The sequence below is a fragment of the Nesoenas mayeri genome (genome assembly GCF_963082525.1).
Source record: "Nesoenas mayeri genome assembly, chromosome: 16".
NCBI classification, from domain to species: domain Eukaryota; kingdom Metazoa; phylum Chordata; class Aves; order Columbiformes; family Columbidae; genus Nesoenas; species Nesoenas mayeri.
Window position 1 is genome coordinate 2,350,817 of NC_137562.1, and position 16,064 is coordinate 2,366,880.

A 16,064-nucleotide genomic window follows, 5' to 3' on the forward strand; every position below is an offset into this window, starting at 1 on the left:
ATGAATGCAGCCTCATGGTCAGAGCACTACACCGTGCATGGGCTCCCTGGTGCTGCTCTCACACAGGCTCTGAGCAAGCTAATACACTCTCGGTGCTTCGGTCTCTCCCATTAAGACAGCTCTGCTGACTCCCTTTCCTGCCGTCAAATCTGATGAAAGCAAGGAAGAAGGAGTTTGCTTTCGGACCATATTACCAAAGGAAAATGCTGGCAGCTGCCCTTTCTTGGGAGAAGGCAGGCTCAGCCAGGACCTCGGAGCCATGCTCGCTTCCTAGTATTAGGTCTATGAGCAGCCGCTTTCACCTCCCCTGCTTGTGTCAGCACAGCATCACATGTGGGCTGCAGCTCCCCTCTTCCTGGGGTCAGCGCCAGGATATTTCCACGCGACTCAAACCCATTGCAGCTGTTCCTGGGTGCCAGACGAACACATACACACAGCGGACAGCAGAAAGAGAGTTTGCTGTGCTGGATGCTGCCTGTAGTAGACCTGAAACCTGGCAGCAAAGAGCATCAAGTGCAGCTTTGCTGAGACAGAAGGACAGAGAGGCTTTGGGTTTGGCAGTGGAGCTGGAGAGTGGCACTGTACCCACAGCACTGGCTTCCTGGGGAAAAGGGAGTACTGTCCAGGCACAGGGCTTGGTAGTGGAGTTTTCATAATAACAAGGAAAAGATTAGAGGTGGAAAATGAACAGGTGAATGTGGAAAGCAACAGTTGTCATAAATTTCTTTCTGTTCTATGGTCATATGAATAGATCATGGAACATCTATATCTACCTTTTTTTCCCTTACAAACACTGATGGAGCATGCAACAGAAATCTTTCCCTGGCGCGCACATACACTCTCTCTCTCTAATCCCTTTCCTGCTGGTATGTCAGAGAGAGCTATTTCTGGAACATGAAATCTAGGTCAAAAGAAAGAGAAAATCTGAAGGGAATGATAACAGTCTCTCTCCTCAAAGGCTGCATGGGGTCAGCTCTGGCTGATACGATTAGCAAAGGGGCCGCAGTGGTGCTTTACTCCTCAGCTGTGGCCACTCATGCACAGGCTGAACAATATGTCCTGGCCTGGTTTGGATTTTCCTTTCCCTTCATATCACTATGTTTTCCCCACAAAGAAGAGAAGGCCATGACAGCTGAGGGAGGAAAAGAGCAGAACTTGGCTTCCTACCCAGAGACTAGGTAGTCACTGTGCAGAGAAGGAGGAGGAGGAGGAGGAAGGGTGTCTGTACTCACCCCTCACAAGCCAGAACTATGTGACTTTCCCAGAAGCTGTGAAAACTTGGCCCACGTGAACCCGCCCTTGGGGATTTGGTCAGCACGATGCTGCTTTGTGCTGTGACACTGCATGGAGGTGTGCAGGCACTTTGTCTCTCCTCCGCTGAGCCCAACTACGGTCCCCCTGCAAAAGCATCAGTGTCAGGGGACCAGGCTGGGATCTGCCTTCTCCTGGGGCTGGACAGGGTTCCCAGCACAGCAATGGGCCTGAGAGCCGTCTCTCTAATTTAGTGATGAAAAGAAAAAAAAAAGACAATACAAAGGCAGAAAGCAGGTTGGAGGCAGAAGAGTGGCTGTACTGTCATGATGTCGGGGAGTATCTCTCCCACGTAGTGCTCTTGTGCCCAGCCTGGGCTTGGCAGATCTCTGGTATATGGATGGGCATGAGGTATGTGCAGCCCTGGCAGTTGTTTATGGGAGGGCTGGTGGCACTCAAGGATGAGCCTCATGCTTGGCTCTGGTTGGGATCACGGTTGGGCTGGCCTGAAGGGCTGGACTTTCTCCAGCTCTTTCTGCTCCAGGTGCTGTGGTTCCCATGCTGGGCCGAGCTGGGCCTGCAGCCGGAGCTGCCGTCACAGGGGCACAGATGGGGAGAGCTGGAGCGTCACCGCCCTCCGGAGCTCACCGTCCCAGGGACATCTTAACTGTTGGTAAAACAGGTCAACAGAGACAGCCCAGTCCTGGAGGAGGAGGCAAAGCTGGGTTCCCTGGCCTCCCTGGAAGAGATTTGAGCACAGGATGAGCTGGGCACCTGTTTTTTTTCTGGGAACAGGCTGCTGAATCCCAGGGCAGGATGCTTGAGCAAGGGTGATGTTGTCAGACGGTGCAGGGAGGACTGGGAAGAGCTTGAGTAGGACCTGGCTTGGCGTGAGCTTTCCCTGCTGTCACTGGTTGCTGGGCGGAGGCTGGGCTGGGGTTTTGCACTGGGGATTCTCACCTCCTTGTGCTGTGCTTTTCCCACCTCTGCTTTCCTGTTTCCCCTGGACATCAAATATTCAGCTCTGTATTTTAAGCAGCCTGTTAAGCAAGCAATTCCCAGTGCTGCCTCTAATAAGAAGGAGCTGAGGCTGGGGAGCCCTTTGTAATGCTCAGGAGCCGGCCTGGCTGTTGGCTAAATGCTTGGCAATTAGATGAATAGGTTTCACTGGGGCTTTTGAGTCTCCAGCTTCACAGGGCACAAAGCTTTGTTTAAGGCTGATCAAGGGCAGCTCATCATCTGTTTTGCTGGCTGTCAAATGGGAGCTAATTGCCTTGTAATGCGTGAGTGGCGCAGGGCTTGTCCGAGGTGTGACAGCTGTCAAGACCCTCCCACTGGGCCCTGCTCCTCATGGACCCCGAGACTGGCAGTGCTGGTGAAACCCAGCTCACTGCACCTCCTCATGCCGTCAGCTGGTGGCTGAATCCCTTTGCTTTCAACTCCCATGCTGTTCTCAAAGAATGGGAACCCTGTGTCAGCCACAGCATTGCTGCTGCTGGTGCCTCTTCAGGATGTGTCCCTACAGAGAAGAAACACAATCCCTGTCTGAGGGACCCAGCACGTGATGGGGACAGCTCCTCTGGGCTGCTGCATGGAACCCTGCTGGTGCAGGGGCATGTTTGTGGGAAAGGAGCAGGTGAGTGGTCTCAGTTTCACCCCAGAGCCCTGTGTGGAGCAGAGGCCATGAGCGAGCATTAAGCCTGCAGACAAGGGTGCACCCACTTCTCTCTCTTGGTCCAGGCTGATGCCGGGAAGCTGAGAGGTACCAATCTGCTACTCGGTAGGCCCCTCTCATACAACACCAACCAATTAAAGCCTCAGTGCTGCACATTCGCAGGTTGAACTGAGCTCAGGTGGCTGATTAAAGGTGTGACTGCCCCCAGATATGCCTCCTGCCTTCCCCATCGTGCACACACACAAACACAGATGCTCCTCTCTGCTCCCCACCCCCTCCATCAAAAAGGTTTCCCTCCCCAAGCCCCAGCAGCCAATGCAAAGGGCTGGAGAATGTTCTGGAAATCAGGAGGTCTCTGCTGGGTCATGTCAGAGAGAGGTGTCAACCAGTCATTTTGAAACCCCCTTCTGTGCTATGCCTGCTGTTGCTTCCTGGTGTCAGCCTGGATTTGCAGCAGCACTGAGCTCAGCATCGGCCATACTGCCACCAAGGAGCAGGATGGGCAGGTGGAGAATGGGACAAGCTGCGGTGGGGAGAGTGTGGGACAGAAGCAGAGCAGGGAGGGTGGCAGGATGGGGCTCAGCGAGGAGCCTGTCCCTCCCAGTGAATCTCTTCCAGGCCCTGCCTCGTCCTGTGAATTTTGACTGTGATGGCCCTGGAGTGTAGACTGCTGCAGGGAGACACAAGGGCATGGGCATGTTTGTGGGTGGGAAGGCCTGGAGCTGGCTGTGAAGGCTGCTGGTGTTCCCCTTCCCGCACACCCCTCTGCCCACTGCTGGGATGGGGCTCTACCCTGACTCCCCCAACAGCCCACTCCTGCACCCCCGCAGCTTCTCCCAGGGCACATACACCGAGGCTGCTCTGAAACCCCCCGGAGCTCTGTGGTTCTGTGCTCATGCCCAGAGCAGCCTGCCCTGCTGGACCTGACCCTGGTGTCCCTGTGGGTGACAGGGCTTGCTGTCTGCCTCCACATGGCCCGCAGCACTGTACAACGCTGGTGAGATCCTCAGCTCCTCCTGTCCACTCTGGTGTCTGCCTGGCATGACGTCCAGGCACCGCCATGTCCAGGAGCACCAAGGCATCACCTTTTCTAACCAGGTCCCAAAACCATTCCGGGCTGGGACCCCTCAGTCCCTTCCACCCTGTGTCACAGCTGAGCCTCACCCAGAGCGCCAGCGCTGTTGCGGAGCTGAGAGGGACACAGGCTGCCTTGAAGAAGATGATGCAAAAGTGATGCTGATCAAGTGACTTGAAGCATTATAGAAAGGTAACAGGTTTCTCTTCTGGCAAGAGCCTGCCAACTCTCCAGAGCCTGTTCTCACCCCCCAGCACCCTGGGAGGGCCTCGCACCAGCCGAAATGCTGCAGTGAGAGCAGAGCTGCTCCCCACACAGCTGAACCTGCTGGCTCTGCTCAGGCCTTCAGGAGCCGTTTGCAGAAGCAGCACCTCCAGAGCAATGCTCCTCCCTGCCACCTGCAGCCCTCGCACGTGTTTTCCAGCACAGGCTCAGATCAGTGGGGAGTGGAGCCCCTGCTGCAGATTGTGCTTCGGTAAAGGCAGCCACAGGTGGAGCCTGGCTGTACCAAACCTGCGCCCAGGCCAGGCGGTGCTGTTCTCTCCAGCGCGGAGCCAGCACCGGCTCATTTTTGAATGAGAAAGAAAACCAGCTCTCCTTCCTCCTGGGCTTTCCCAGCGCTGTGAGGTCTGGGCAGCCCTTGCTGTTCCCTGCTGTCTTGAGCCAGTGACCCCAGAATCCTGGTAAAATTACATCCTGAGGCACAGCAATCGCCTCCTTTGCCTCCCAGCCGGGTGCTGAATGCATGGGGCGGTCAGTGGAGCTTTCTCCAGCAGCGCTGCAGGTGGGCATGGCGGTCCTGCCAGGCAGCACGGGCAGCCCTGGCCCATCCCAGAGCTGCTGGGTGCTCCAGCTGCCAGGGCAGGGAGGGCTTGGCATGCAGGAGAGCCAGCGCCGGCCAGGCGTTTGGCAAAGAGACCGGCTCTGCCGCGGTGCTGGGAGCTGCCTCCTGGGAGAGACGGCCCGGCTGGTGCGAAGCACCAGCTGAACAGTGCTGCCCCGCCCTGCTCAGGGGAATGGCGCGGATCCTGACTCACATCAGAGGGAGAGGCCAGGCTATTGTCCAGTACAGCAATTACTAATCAAAAGAGAAAGGGCTGAAATTAGTAATGCCTGCATCCAGCACCCGGCAGGGCATCTGAAGCTGCATATAATGCTGCTGATCACTCAGTGCCTCGAGGCTGCAGGGTACTGGGCTCTGGGGCTTGGGAAGGCCCATTAGTGCCTTGAAACTTGGAGCAAGACCTGTTTTTACCCCACAGCAGGGATGCTGGGATCTCTAGTCTACGTACATCTGATGGAGGGGGGCAAATAGAACTTGATGCATTAGACACGCATGTGGCTGCTGCAATTCTGCCTCTGGGAAGAAAGCAGTTGGAGCCAGGCCAGCCAAGAGATAAACTCCCATCATCTCACTGTCAGAAGGTTTTGAAAGATTTGTCTCTAAGCAGCAGCCTGAGGGCTGGGTGTGCCGGGGTGATGCTGGCCGCCTGTTACCTCTTCTGCCCTGTCTGCAGGGGAAGGAACTGGGACGCGAGTGCTGTGAGCCCAACACTTATCACCGCTCTGCCTTTGTGGGGTGCTGGGCTGTGGCCTGGATGGCGCAGGAGCTGCTGGTGAGCCCCGTGTTTGGCTCAGCGCTGCCTGGGCTCCTGCCCAGCTCCAGGCTGGCCAGGTCCTGCCCTCGCTGGCTGCTGCTCAGGGCCCTGGCTGGGCAGTGTCACACCTGCCTGTGACTGCTGGGCAAAGTCACAAACCCTGTGGATCTGGAGGGGCCAAATTCACATCATTCGCCTTTTCTCCCAGATCCGATGTCCCAGACCTATTTCCAGGAGTCCTGCCCTGTGCACAAGCATGCAAAGAAGTCCATGGTGAACTCCAAAGCCTTGTCACATCTCCACCACAGAGGGATGGAGGCAGATGCCTTTTGTCCTCCCCGCTCCTGTCAGCCCCTATTTGTGCCTCTGGCTGAAGGGGCTACAGAGATCAGGATATGCCCTGGAGAAACTGGTGCAGAGTCCCTGACAGACGTGTTCCTGAGAGAGGTCAAACCTGTCAGCTGTAGCCTGGGCTGAGGTAAGAAGAGATGCATAGTGGAGAGGAGGAAGATGGAAGCTGTTGATAGTGCTGGGCAGCATGGCTGCTTGCCTGTGCTGCAGGTTCCTGCTGCGCCCACAGCCCCGCAGGACTTCAGGCAGAGAGGGCAGCCAGTGCTCCTGGGCAAGGTGGGCACCCCGCGGGGTACTCCCTGCTCAGGCTTGCGTTTGCTTGACCGAGCAAAGACCTTGAGCTCTCCCAGACCTTTGCAGGCTGCATCAGTCCAGCCAGACCCCAGCAACCAGAGCCTGTCTGCCATTTCTGCACCCAAATCTGGAGATCCAGCCCCAGCCGCCCTCGCGGCACACCTGGCAGCTGGCCTCCCTCTCCAGCACAGAGCAAACACCCGTGAGCCCACAAAAGTATTGGACAACCGTGGCTGGAGGTACAAGTATCTATGCCCAGGGCCTCACATCCTTGACACCTGCCAGGCGGTTGGCAGCAGCATCCCCCGTCCCCACGGGCCTCGTGCCCCTTCCCCTCGCGCCGCGCGCCGCTGCACTCACTGCTGTTGGTGGGCAGGGTCCTGCTGCCGCTGAGGCTGCCGGCTGGTGGCGGGGAGATGGAGCGGACGGAGCCCGTGTCCTCTTCCTGGGAGCAGCCCGCCTGGATGGCTCGGAGGTAGCTGTGGCTCCGGGAGCGAAAGTAGCTGGGCAGAGGCAGGTCCAGCACCTCTGCGGCAGCCGACTCAGCCTCGCTGTAGGTAGAGTCGCAGACGGCCTCGTACTGCTCGCCCAGCTCCGGCTCAGGGGCCTGTGTGGAAAAGGAGCAGAACCAGTCACCTTCTGCCCACCACAGCCCCTTCTTTTCCCTCCTGCTCCTTTCCCGCAGCCGCCCTGCTGCCGCTCCAGCCTGGTCCTGCTTATGGCAGACGAGACCCGGAGGTGCAGTGGTCTGTGCTGAGAGAGAGGGAAGAGGGGACCCTCCTTGGAGGCCAGAGGGTCCCTGCTGTGGAGCAGGACAGACTTACCACCACAGTGCCTGTGAAACATGCCCCGGTGTCTGATGGAGAGGCCGAGAGTGCATGAGGCTAAAATCCCCGTCCAGCCTCTGACAGGTCCCCTTGCCCCCCAGCCTCAGCCGTGAGACCCTGCCAGGACTGGTGTGCTCCTCAGTGTGGCGACACGGCCTGGCCCTACAGTGGGTGCAGTGTGGAGAGAGAAGTGGGACAGCGTGGGTGAGGGGACAGCCTCCGCGCTGGACTGCGGACAGGCCGCCTGGGCTGGTTCTGGGTGGCACCATCAGGAGCCGGTCCTAGCCTCATCCGCCGTGGGGACCAGGAGCAGGCTCGGCAGCAGGCGTGGTGAGGTGTGAGGTGTGAGGTGTGAGGTGTGAGGTGTGAGGTGTGAGGTGTGAGCTGAGCAGGGGCAGCTTCGCTCCCGCCTCTCCTGCTGCCGCCGCCTCCCTCCTACCCCTGCTCTCCGGCAGCAGCAGCTGCTCTAACTTGGGCTCAGGAAAGGCTCATACAGGTTAAACCAGAGGCAGCCTAAACCAGAACATTTTTAAATACAGATGAGAGATGCCAAGATTAGTCCTGTTGCCCACTTCCATCTCTCGCGGCCCTTTCTTTGGGCCCAAGGACAGTGTTTCTGTCCAGAATTGGCATCTGAGATCCACAAGGTTTGGCTCAAAAAGTTATTCTATTTTCTGCCTAAAACTGATGGTCCCTAACGCCCTGCCAGAGCCAGGGGAACCAAGCTCTCCAGCTGCTGTGCAGTGCCCTGGTTGGGAGTGCTGCCTCCTCCTCCTCCTCCTCCTGCACTGGGCCGGTGCGCGGGCTGACCCACGGCCTTGCCCCGCACCCTGCCATGGGAGTCCAGGCTGACCCGAGAAAGCTCTGTGAGGAAGGAAGAGGGAAACGCCAGTGGGACGGTACCTGCTCTCCATGAGTAAATATCTGAGGGATAAGTGAGGGGGGTCCAAAGATCTGGAAGAAAGAGTTGGATAAGGTTAAAGGCCAAGAACAGGGGAGCCCCTCACACAGACAGCCATTGCACAGGGACCAAGGACAAGGGGAGGGGACGGCCCATCCCCCAGGGCCACCGCTGCTGACACTTCAGTACAAACTTTAGAGGTCATAAGATGCCAAGCAAGATGCCGCACAGGCCCTCAGACAGCGGCACAAACACAGAACGGCAAAGCTCCACGGGACACCTCCCAGACGAAGAGAAGCTGCTGATGCTTTCAGCCTGTTGTATGCACCATATATCAATATATGTACACAGGGCACACTTGGGACACATAGTGTTGGGACACCCCTCGGCACACGTGAGTTGCCTGCGGCTGCTGGACAAGGGCTGGTGTGGCTCCCAGGTGGCAGCTCTGCAAAGCCCCCAGCACTGGCCAGCACCTCGCGGCGTGGCCAGGAGTGGCGACGGGCCCCACAGCCCGCAGAGCCCGGCAGGACGGGCAGTCTGAATGCTCCACATCCCGGAAACTGTCCTTCACCCTGGGGTGCTGGGCTGCCCACCTCACTGTTGTATCCTTTGTCCCCGCAACAGGAAGAAGCCTTCTTTCCATAGCAAAGCACAGCACACACTCGGCATAGGGCAGAGGCCCAACAGACACTGCACAGCCTGTGGGGGGAGTGCCACCTCCTCCTCTGCATCCCTGCTCTGCACAGCACACCCACCCGCCGAGCTCTGCCCTGTGTGAGCTGCCCAAGATGACACATCTTAGGAAGAATCCAGGTTTAACATGTACCCGGGGGAAGAGGCTTGGCCCTGGGGCTGGGTCCAGGCCTTCTACACAGCGCACAGCTCACCGTGTGGCTAAGCGGTGTTGGGGATCACCGGCTGGCTCTCTCTGGCCACTGGTCCCCTTGGTGTGACAGGTGGACACTGACATGTACACCTGGTGAACTTCCAGAGGTTTGCAAGGTGGATGTCAGCTGGGACAAAACTAAGTGGAGTGCACTTGTCTTTCAGAGCTGGGGATGTTTCTGTGTGGGAGGACACTAAGGTCTTGTTGTACACACAAAGAAGGTGTTGGAGGGCACACAAAAGTGAGGGCAGGGAGGAACGGCCTCTGGCACTGGATGAAAGATCAGGTCAGACCTGCCAGAGGATCAGACCAGCACACACTGGTGGCTGTACCAGCTCCATCCCAGATCAACAGATATGCAGTTCGTGGGAGGCCTCTAAATCCCAACCCAGCTGCAACTGAACTGTCGTCTGGAGGAAAGCAGGGAGACTGCACATGATGGTGGCAGCCCCACGCATGAGCGGATGCTGTGGCAGTTGACATGTCCCCAGCATCACAGTGCTACTGGTCCGAGTCTTGGTATTTGCCTGGCACATCGTGGGCTGCTCAGACCCTCCAGCTCAAGCTTCTGATGTCTTCATGGAGGTGCTGCAATCAGCCGTTAAATGGCAGTTTAGACAAGGAGAAACCACAGGCTCAGCCCACCAATTGTCTTCATGCAGAGACCTGGCTTCAGACATGGATTGACATGCAAAGGACAGGAAAGTGACAGTCCTGACCCCTTCTCTGTGCAATGAGACACCCAGCACATTGCTGCTGATATACAAGGAACGAGACTGACCACAAGGAACATGTACACCTGTGAGCAATGCCCCGTGCCCTTCCCCAGAGCTCTCCATCAAGGGCTCCAACACTCTGTGACAGCAGGATGGGGCTGGAGAGGCTGGGCTGGGACAGAGGAGGGCTCAGAGACCCATACACCTGCAGAGGAACAGCTGCAACGCCGCTCACCCTCCTCCATGCTCTGGTTTGCGTTGCCCATCTTGCTGCTTTTGCCCCTGCCTTGCACTGCCGCCCTGGCTCATCGCACAGTCAGAGAGGAGCAGCTCAGAAGGGGCACGTGTGTGCATGTGTTCCCATGCAGACATGTGTGGACAGAGAGGGGACAAGACAGAGGCCCATGGCATCAGTGAAAAGGCTGGTTGAAGCTTGTGGAGCCATTGCTGATGGGGACCTTCACCTGGGTACCAAAAGGACAGGCCCCCCGAGGTGAGATAAGCACACAGGACCTCTGCAAAGGCCTCATCCTGGCATGGGATATCTGCTGGCCTGTGAGGCAGCTGCTTATAGCCACTCATGTCCCAAGCCACTCCAGAGTAATCTCAAGGGGAGCCAGAGTGTGGGACAAGGTGTTAAACCCAGCTTGCACTAACGGCACCCCAGAGGTTTGGGTCGAGGCATGAGCCCACACTGTGGTAGGGGGTTTGCACCCACCATCAGCACCTCACTGGCATCCTTGGCTTTGCCCTTCCCTTGGGGATGAGGATGATCCAAGGGAGACATCCCCAGCTAGATGTCAGGACAGTCTCCTGAATTCCAGTCACCTTGTTCTTGGGTCCAGTCTGCTGCATGAGGGACAAAGTCCTCAGAGCTAAGCAGGGTCACTGTCCCCGGTGACCTACTGCAGGGTCCCAGGCTGGAAGCCACCATCCCCACAGGTGAGGTTGGCCCAGGCTCTGTACCCACCCAGTGGGTGTGAGGAGATTGCAACAGGAGCGAGCAGCCTTGCGGGTGGCTTCTGGGTGGTGACACAGTGGGGTCTTGTTCTCAGAGCAACCCTGAGTTTCACCCATCACTGTGACGCATCGCTCTGGGTCACCATACCCTTGCCCTGGCAGAGACTCCAGCTGCACCAGCAGTGCAGAGAGAAGGCAAAGCCACAGGAACGGGGGTCTCACATGAATCAGAATTAAGGAGCTGGTCTTGATACTTTGGTAAAGCTGCCAGAGAATAGCATGTGCAATTCCTGGAGCACAGTCAGAGTCTTATTTTGAAGTGGGAAAAAGATGTTCCTCCCTCCCCTCAGCAGGCCTCCTTTCTCCCTGGGCCATGCCGGTGCTGCGGGGCTCAGCACTCTCCTGGCTCACCTGGTTGATGCAACTCGACTCGTTGACGCTCTCGGAGATCTGATTGTATTCTTCCTCCCAGGTTGGGAACTTTGGAGGTAGGAGGATCTCGACAGAGTCCAGGCGGTCCAGGCTCCTGTCAGCAGAGAGAGAGGGTGTGAGGGGTGAGGGGTGTCCCCACGGCACGGGGGGCTGTGCTGGAGCTGCCGCCTGCCTGCCTGCGGCACCCCTGCCAGGTACCGGCACATGTGACAGCATGGAGACGGTGCTGGGCACCAAGTCCACCACTCGGCCCCTGTTGCTGCTTTTTCTCACCTTGCTGGCCCCTGACCTGAGCTACCAAGTCTGGCACATGGGTGAAGGTTTGCGGGGTGCAGGGGAAGGTGAGGGAACAAGATCTCAGGTCCTGCTGCCCCCAGGAATACAGTGCAGTTTCCAGGTTAGTCCAGCTGAACCCCAGTGAGGACAAGGGATCCATGCCAGCTGTCAGAGGCACAGCCTTGGTGACAGACCAACTCTTGCACAGGCTGATGCTGGGGGCTGGGATCAGGGAAACACTCTATTCACCGTCTGGACTGGTGGGAAAGGGGTGAAGTGTGGGGTGAAAAATGACTTTCAAATGGTATTTTGTGGACTTGGCAACTGCAAACATCTGCAGGATTTTTTAATTATTATTATTTGTGTAGAAGAACCCAAGAGTTTACCTGGAAGAAGTTAAGGCAGACCCAAACCTGAGTCACAGTGCTGCAGGAGTGGGAGGCGGCTGGTATTTCCAGCAGCAGCCTCCGCAGCAGGAGAAGAGCAGGGCTGTCACTGAGCCTGACCCAGCCCAGACCAGAGCTACGGTCTCTGCTGACACCCAGGTGCACAGGGGCTGGGAAAGATGTGGGAACGATGGGAAGGATGTGGGAGGAAGAGGAGAGATGTAGGAAAGATGGGGTGGCCCCATTCTTCCATTCCACCATGAAACTCTGTGTGAAGGAGTCCTTGTCACAGATGAGGTGGGGCATGGTTGAGGACACAATTAGCCACATCAGCCCAGCCGAGCTGTGAGGACTCTCCCTCTTGAATCGCACACAATCCCTGCAGAGGACCCTGGAGGTGCCGCTTCCCACGCATCCAGCAGGGCCATGGGTGCAGAGGTCTGTCCTTCACCAGCCCAGGGGACAGTGAAGCTGAGGGCAGGCAGCATCCCAGCTGGGCAGGAACCCTGTGCAGAGTGTTGACCTCCAGGAAGGACCGTGGCACCTCCTGAGTCTCCATCCCAGGATGTGATGAGGACAGCTGAGCAGCCAAGTACAACGTTGCGCCCCAAGTCCTGGGCTGTGTTGATTGCCTTGGTTCCCTCGGCCTGGGTGGGTTTGCTATGTGAGCTCACCGTGCACCCATGGTGTGAGTCGGTTGTGTCCTGGGGCAGGCCGTGGCGCTGCCCACCCCACCGGGCTTCACCCTGATCTACCCTCACACTTGTCTGTGGGGAAACAGAGTCACAGGGCAGGCAATAGCCTTTGGAAGGGCAGGGACCCTTTCACAGGGCCGGATCCTGTCTCACTCCTCTGTGCCTCCTTCAGGCTCAGGCTGCAGCCCTCCCCGCAGTCCCTCCTGTCCCACCCCACGGGTCTGGCCAAGCAGACCGAGGATCTTGGCGAGGGGTGGCACAGGGCTGTGCCAGGGCGCGGTGCCCCGCTGCTGTCCCAGGGCTGTGCCGGGCTGGCGGGGACCCCAGGGAGGCCCCGCGGCACCCAACGTGTCCCCTAGGCTGCCTGGTGCGGGGGCGAGGCGCAGGGCCGGTCGGCAGGTGGCGGCCGTGCTCAGGCTGCGGCCGCCCCGCGGCCCCGCTGGAGCTGCGAGCCCTTCCCGCAGCGACCCCCGCTGGGGACCGAGCTCCCGCCGCGCGGCCGCGTCCAGCCCCGCGCTGCCCAGCGCCCCTGCATCCGCAGCTCCGCCGGCTCTGCCCCGCTCGGACACCCTCCCGCCCTCAGAGCTGCCTGTCCTTGGGCTCCCATGGACCCCGGCGGCCCAGGTGAGGTCAGAGCCTGATGGAGGTGACCTGGATGGACAATGAGCCCAAGACCAGACCAACGTCAGTCTCTCAACTTGGGTATTTTGCATCAGAGATGCCTGGACCCAACTTTACTCCCCCTGAAGTGGATGCGAAGGCAGGGAACAAGGATGGATTCAGAGTCAGCATTTCCAGGGCTCCCCACAGTTAATTTTGTCACTGTCCCTCAGTAGAAAGCAGCATCTGGTCTTCGGTCTGAAGCCACCATGAGGGGTCTCCACACTGTCTGCTGCACCCTCACTTCCTTCTGGCTCTGCTGAACATCAGCAGTTCATCCGCAGAGGCTCCTGCCTCCTCCTGCCCCTTTGTGCTGCTCCTGAGCCACAGTGTCCAAAACACTGACAGCCTGTTGCAGCCCCTGGGTGCCTTGTCCCGGAAAGCAGAGCAGCTGGTGAGGACACTGCACAGTGTCATCTCCTGTAAGGTGGTCCACACAGACCCTGTCCTTCCAGGACCAGCCTCTTGCCCAGAAAGCTTTTGCTGTGTTTGCCTTGCTCTGCCATCTATCTGGCTGGAGCCACGGTGGGCCTTCTTCCCTCAATACCTGATCCCAGACCTTTTAACTCTCCTAGCCTCGGGGTATCATCCAGCCTAGTGTGCCAACACTTTCTGGCTGGTCCCAGAGTCCCTGGGACACCTGTGGACAAAGCAGATGGCACAGTCCCAGCAGCCTGTGGGCTGCATGCCAAGTGTCCTCAGCCATGCTGGCTGAGCATCTCCCACATCTAAATAGCATCATGGGGCTGGGATCTCTGCACTCCCTCAGAGGAGTGGATGCTTAGAGAGGAAATCCACACAGCTCCATCAAAGAGGTGCCCTCACCAGCACTGGGAGGACAGGGACCTGGGGCAGGCTACTAACACCAGGGCTATTTGGAGCCACCAGGATGGAAAGATCTCTCCATTCCTCTGCCATATCTTCTTCTGTCCTGCTTGTCTCCTCATCTGCCTGCTCCATGGGCAGTCTGAGCTGGTCTGCAAGAACCCTGCTGGGCTCTGTTCCCCAGGTGGAGTTTTCATGTGAGTGCTGCTGGCTGGACCCCAAGGACTGTCCTGTGGTGGCCCCTGGGAACCTGTGGAGAGCTCCTGGAGGAGCTCCAGCGTTACCTTTGGGTGGTGCTCTGCTCACTCAGGGACTGTTGGGTGGCCTTGAGGTAACTCTGCCTCCGAGCTGCGGTTTTCGGGGATGGTTTGGGGCTGGTTTCTGAGTCTTCACTATCATCATCCCCCATGGCTTTGATGTAACTCCCGCTCCGCATGCGCCGGCACGGGATCTCACTGTCTTTGTCCCGAGACAGCGTGTTGTTCCACTCCCCCTGAGGCACCTGCAAGAGTAAGGGGAGCATGAGCAGATGTCAGGGATCATGAGGACTTGGGGGACTGGTGGCAAGGACAACTGTTGAACCCTCAGCTGGAGTGTGGATGGAATGGGCAATGCAATTCCTTTCTGACCCTCCCTTACCAGTTCATGCCAGGCAGCCTTGCGTGTGATTGCCTGTTTTAGCACATGTACCCGCAGCCATTTGCCCCAGCACCACTGCAGATCACCTTCACACTGGACCATGCTTACACAGTCGATACAAGCTGCACAATGCCAGACATAACGGGGAGGGAAGAGTCTCACCGCATTTGCACCGGGCACTGGGACAGGCGTGGCACACACTTGTTCAACACAGAGCCCATTCATTTAACATAAAGTGCATATGCTTTTCAGGTCAGGAAAATTAAGAGCTGTTGTAGACCAGACCTATGGATCTGAGCCCAGACCGTCACTAGGTCCAATACCCTTTAAGGTTTCTGAGTTGAATGTCACTCTAAGTGGCTGAAATTAATTTCTGAAGCCAAGCCAGACCCTCACAAGTCCCTCTAGAGCAGCTTGGGCACACAGACCTTGTGCTGGCCTCTCTGCACAGAGATGTGTAGCATCTTGTGCAAGGAAAACACTTCTGACTTCGCTGAGATAATAACTCTGTGATTAATTTAAAGCACACATGGTGTCTCATTCCCTCATTAGAGATAGGCAAGCTGATGTTTCCACTGAAGCACTGAGCAACTGAAGTAACCAACACCACAGCCTGCCCAGCCCGTGAAGGGTTTGTGTAGGTGATCGGAGGCAGAGCCAACGTGCTCGGCCAGCAGCAGAGCCAGGCGTCAGCCCGGGACTGATCAGGACAACAGCCACACATGGCGTGGAACAGGCCAGGTGAAAGATGGGGCAACGTGGGTTGCCAGGAGAAAGCCTTGGTTTGGTGGCTGGCTTGGTTTGTAGCTGGCCTGTGACCCACCCTTGATCTGAGGAGAAGTGATCAAGGAGAAGCAGGGGTAGATGTGAGGAATGCAGCAATGTGCAAACCATGCAGGCACTGGGACATCCTGAGGCTCCCCAGTCTGCTGTGGGAATCAGGCTCGTTGGGGAGCAGCAAAGGGTCTTGTGCTGAGTGCAGCTCGTGCTACCAAGAGCATCCATGGTGACTCCGCTGGATGGAGCTGTTGGATTTGCCCAGCTGCCCAGGACACGGTGGGACTAACCAGTGCTTTGGGGACACACAGAGCTGTGTTGCAGCTACCTGCGAGGAGCCAGAACCATTAAGTGCTGCATGGTTCTGATTCCCCTCCTTGTTCACAGCAGGCAGGTTCTGTGGGAGCCAGAGCCAGCTTGAGGGTGGTATCTGCTGCTGCTGGGGTGCAACACCTTCAGACGAGCTTCAAATCTGCAGCTGGTGACTTCTTGTTCTCCTGAGATGGACCGGGCTGTGCCAGATGCAGACTCAATCCACATGCATCAGCTTAGCTTTCTCCCAGGGCTTTATTCTCCCACAGGAGCCAGGGTCCAGCCCATGTCCTGCCAGCCTGCTGTTCGCTGTGTGTTCAGAAGGCAAGGGGTGGCCCCAGCGCTATGTGGAGCAGAACCCAGACAGCCTGTGGGACCGCTCTGGTGATGGGGCTCCTGCCACGATGTGTGCCCATAAGCCAGGACCCATATTGCTGGGGGACACGGAACAGAAAGTCAGAGACAGGTGTTGCCTGTTGTGAGATCCAGGTGGGTGACTGATGTGGAGTGGGTCTCACACGTGAG

General features: G+C 57.7%; 1 protein-coding gene across 4 annotated transcripts in view; it reads right to left on the minus strand.

The window, feature by feature from the left end:
• DLGAP4 (DLG associated protein 4) overlaps positions 1-16,064 on the minus strand; it is a gene marked incomplete at its 5' end in the record, with an annotated part of 67,586 nt that overhangs the window by 45,204 nt on the left and 6,318 nt on the right. For 3 of the 4 annotated variants that reach the window (XM_080354726.1, XM_080354723.1, XM_080354724.1), the window contains 4 exons: positions 6,605-6,851; positions 7,975-8,025; positions 10,949-11,063; positions 14,096-14,313. In XM_080354726.1, the coding sequence (XP_080210852.1) occupies positions 6,605-6,851; positions 7,975-8,025; positions 10,949-11,063; positions 14,096-14,313 (631 nt within the window). The remainder of the gene's footprint in view (positions 1-6,604; positions 6,852-7,974; positions 8,026-10,948; positions 11,064-14,095; positions 14,314-16,064) is intronic. The other variant, XM_080354725.1, reaches the window with a different exon arrangement.